Source organism: Antrostomus carolinensis, unplaced genomic scaffold (assembly GCF_000700745.2).
Source record: "Antrostomus carolinensis isolate BGI_N321 unplaced genomic scaffold, ASM70074v2 scaffold39490, whole genome shotgun sequence".
Classification (NCBI taxonomy): domain Eukaryota; kingdom Metazoa; phylum Chordata; class Aves; order Caprimulgiformes; family Caprimulgidae; genus Antrostomus; species Antrostomus carolinensis.
In genome coordinates this window covers 1-4,361 of record NW_010288406.1, presented here as the reverse complement: position 1 = coordinate 4,361, position 4,361 = coordinate 1, and the positions used below count along the sequence as shown (strand labels likewise).

Here is a 4,361-nt window from a genome sequence, read left to right as displayed (position 1 = left end):
GAGAAAGGAGTTTTACCTGTATTTTCTCTCTCTGTCGTGTTATTCTTAAGATCTCGCTGGAAAACTCTGCAGCTAAGAACGAAAACACCATCAGTTTATGAAAACACGAGACCATCTGTTTCAAAGCAAATAATAATTAAAAAAGGCAATCCCCCCCAAACAACAAAAAAATCAGCCCTAATTTCAACCTCTTCCACATGGTACGTTCTGAAATAAGATATCAAAAGCCAGAAGCTTATTGAACCCAAATGTATTTTCCCATGAGAAGATGCTATTATCATACTAATCACTAAAAATCACTAAAAAAACTAATGGAAAACTAAAATTCCTAATTATATGAAATCCACTGAGCTGGTTTTTTCCACCTAGGAAGAGAAGTTGAATAATGGCTCTCTTAGGGCTCAAAACCAACTCAAAACAACAAGTCACCAGCCTGCTGTTCGCATACAGCTGTGAATATTCAGTGAAGGCAATCCCAGAGGAGCACCCACAGCCTGCACTTCATGCTCAAATAAAGGACACAGATCTGCAGCCTTCAGGCCACACTTACTTTATGGTGTTTGCGAAGCTGACACGGCGAGAGTTCTTCCTACGCTTTTCTATGTTGATTTCCTGGCAGTAAAGAACACAGCAGTTTGGTTTACAGCAGACTCTTTGTATCCCATAAGCCACAAGAAGCACAGCTTTTCATGAAACACACCACCAAAAAACCACAGCCTCCCCCCAAAATAATAATCTATGAGCCCAACAACTACAACAGACATTTACCAACGTCCTTAAACTACTTTATATTGCTCCAAATTCTCCTGAGATAAAGATACCTACCCAGAAAGTAGAATCTGGAGACAGAATAGGGAAAATATATGGAATTGCTTTGCAAGAGAGTTGCAGGTCTTTTTTTTTTTTTTTCTCCAACATTTCAGCTCATATTTCATATTCTAAAGAAATTATTAGAGGCTTCTTCACCAAAAGTCTTATATGCTAAAAGTAACCTCTCAAGTTCTTTAATCAGCAACAGATAAATCATATAAATGTATGCTGCAACGAGCACAGTAGTCCATACAACACTCCCTAGGTAGAACTGGCATTTTAAAAGAAATCCAAACTGAACAGGCCTAAACTTACAATTTCTAAGAAACAACAGACATTACAAACAGGAAATACATTCTGTATGTATTTCTGGAAGAAAATGTTTATTTTTTAGCTTTTACTTTAAATAAAATAGCAAGCTGGGGTTTTTTCAGATGTAAAACCATCTTACTGACCATACCAGTTTGTACACTGATGGATCAAACTTCAAGTCAAATGGGTTACAGCAGGAGCAAGTCGTGCCTAATACTCTGTTCATTCCTCTCTCCTTGAGAGAAGAAATATTTTGATGTAAAACAGAAGTGTAAGAAAAACTCAGTGGATTTCTTATAATATTTAGTCCTCCAAATATTATCCTCCTAAGTGATTATGATTATTCTAGTGACACAGCTTAATCAGCGACAAGCTGAGGAGCAAACTGAAGATGTTAAGAGCATTGGTAAGAAAGGACTCGATAGACTCACCTGTGTCAATTCATTCCCATTTCCCAGATCATCGAGAGGATTTCGTGGAGCCTTTAAAATCTAAAAGAAAATCAAACAGTTGAGAAGATCAGCTTCAACTGCAAGAATTAATTACTTGGCTGGAGAGAGTATAAGAGCCACCAGTGCCCCAGGCAATCCTATCAGTCTGACAGGCTCTTTCTTTGCTTTTGGAATGCTTTTCTTCAACTGTGAGGAGGAAACAAGTTCCTCTTTACTTGTTTACTTGCTGCCCTTTCTTTCCTTCACTCACTCACAGGGTTTCTTTTGAGAAATGCCATAAGTTACTCACAGAAGACAGCCGCTTCCCTCTGATGTGCTCTGTATTATCACTGGAGGGGAAAAAAGGGAAACAGGTATTAGGGCATAAACCTGAACCAAGACTCATTGCTTGAACAATACTGCCACGTTTTTAAGGTTAATAAATGGATTTCTCCATTCTTTTTACAAGTGTGAAATTAAATAGAAAAGCTTGCTTGGAATAGATCATTAATGCCAGAACCAGTTCCCAAAAACAAGCTTTGGAAAATTCAGCAGATTGCCCTCCAAACCCCGTGGTCAGTTAGTCCCCAGACAATCCACTGCCATGGAATTTCCTCAGGGCTTTCCTACCCACCCCCAGAGAAACTCCCTGCTCTTCACAATGGAAAACACATTTCCTTCAAGAGATGCTGAAGCACACAAGGATAAAGAAAAGTTTTGCCTCTAAATGACAATAAAACTCTGAGAAGGTTTCAACTTACTTTTCCATGCTCGGGTCTGCATAAACCTTGTCCATTTCTGAAGGATGTGCTTTTCCTATAAAATACAGTACTGAAATCCAAAACCATTCACGAACCTCAGCAAGAAAACTGCATAAAACCACAGCTAGACACTAGCCTTGGGTGCTGTAATTTTTCTCTCCATCTTTCTCTAGTCCCAGAAATGCACTGAAGTATAACAGGCCTCTCAAGTCCACCTTTTCTATTCCATATCATATTATAAAACAGCTGTGCTAACAGTTTGAGTCTTACTGGTCAGGCATCCTTTTATTTAAATTTAAGATTTTGGTAACTGTTGGAGATAAATGTGATCAAACCTTACACAACACAAAGTTTGCTAGTTTGCTCTGACACCCCAGACAATTTTTCAATCATTAATTCTTCCCCCCCCCCAAGAACACCTCATGTCAATGCAAATAACTCCCACGAGCACAGAAAACTACAACACTTCTCAAAAGTCACAGAAGGGGATAAAATCAATTTACCCACATTGACAGGGTGCCAGTACTCACACAGACTTAATATTGCCTAACATTTCTTGTAAACCCTAAAAAATCCAGGGCTTTGAATACCAGGGTAATATTCCTCATAACTTCAGTCTCCTGTGGACCTGGCAGGGACCACCCAAAAAATGTGCCACAGAATCAACACTCTAAGATCAATACGTGCAATTTTCTGGGCTGTTTCCTAGATTTCAGTGACGACCTTTATTCACTAGATACAACTGAGAAAAGCCTGGCTCCATCTTCTTTAAACCCTCCCATCAGGTCTTCGTGTACACTGATAATTTCCCTCCAATAAGCAACACCCACTGCTCTCCCTCATCCACCAAGCCAGTTACCTCATTGTCAGAGATTCAATCCACAAACTGACTCTTTATTTTCCAAACTCAAACTAAGCTGTATTTAGGAAAAAGAAAGATCTAGATTTAGCAAAATACCATTGCATATTACTGGGCCATCGCTTCACAAGAGTGAGCAGAGTTTGAATCATGGGGAGAGGGAAAAAGGAAGAATCTTTTGAGAAATATCAGTCTGCTCAAAGATCACAGAATTGTAGGAATTGGAAAGGACCTCAGGAGATCATCTAATCCAACTCCCAAGATGATGTTCAGGCAGGGCAAGAAAGCATTATGAAAAACCTTAGCCAACAGATTTATTTTTACAGTAAATTTCTGTTTGCTTAAATGGAAAAAAAAAAGAGCACAATTTCAAGGAGACCTTTAAATGTGAAAATATAACAAATAAGAGCCAGAGAAGTTTCCCAGAATGACGTTGTACTTGTACACAGAAGCCAATTTGCCAAAAGGAACTTCACTAATTTCTTGTTTTCTTTTTGCAGAGTAGTTCCTCTCAGCAAAGATGCAGCAGGTGGATGTTACAACCAGTCAAAACGCAGCTGGAGAGGCCTTGGCTTGCAGGGTCTGCAGCTCAGAGGCAACAAACCTGAGCCCAGGGCAGCTCCCCGGCCAGCAGCCCCTGTGCTTTGCACCCAGCAACTGCATCAGGCTGAAGACACAAAGAAGTGACATCGAAGATGGTCGTGCGCGCAGGTGCCTGGAGAGGAGCGAAGGCACCGAGCGTGGCTACAGAAATCCCTGCTTGGTCTGCGAGGAGGCAGCTGCTGGAGGCCTGGAACTCACATCCCTCAACACGCTCAGTTATGCTCGAATCTTTCTCTCAATTTATTCACAGATCTTTGACCCACAAGCACACAGCAGCGAGTGGAAATGCTTTGTTATTCTGTTTATGAACAAGCATCTCTTTTTGTCCTGATACGTGAGAATTAAGTACCCCCCATTTCCACACTGTGAACATGAGGAATCACTCCCATTTTTTTTCAGTTCATTCCTGATTTTATAGATCCCACACTCCTCAGCCTTCCCCATCTTTAACACCGAGACTCTCTGCCGTTCCTCTTTGTTCCCCAGCAGTCTCCCTCACCATCCAGGGGGGTTGGACTGGATGATCTTTCGAGGTCCCTTCCAATCCCCAACATTCTGTGATTCCCTCGGCGTTCGCTTTCCCGC

At 40.8% G+C, this 4,361-nt stretch overlaps 1 protein-coding gene across 1 annotated transcript in view; it reads right to left on the bottom strand.

Moving 5' to 3' along the window:
- KNL1 (kinetochore scaffold 1) overlaps positions 1–2,349 on the bottom strand; it is a 19,751-nt gene extending 17,402 nt beyond the window's left edge. Inside the window, 5 exon segments of the mRNA XM_029084648.1 lie at positions 17–72; positions 551–612; positions 1,554–1,613; positions 1,864–1,903; positions 2,315–2,349. Of these exon segments, the coding sequence (XP_028940481.1) occupies positions 17–72; positions 551–612; positions 1,554–1,613; positions 1,864–1,903; positions 2,315–2,349 (253 nt within the window).
- Between the last annotated feature and the right edge of the window lie 2,012 nt (positions 2,350–4,361).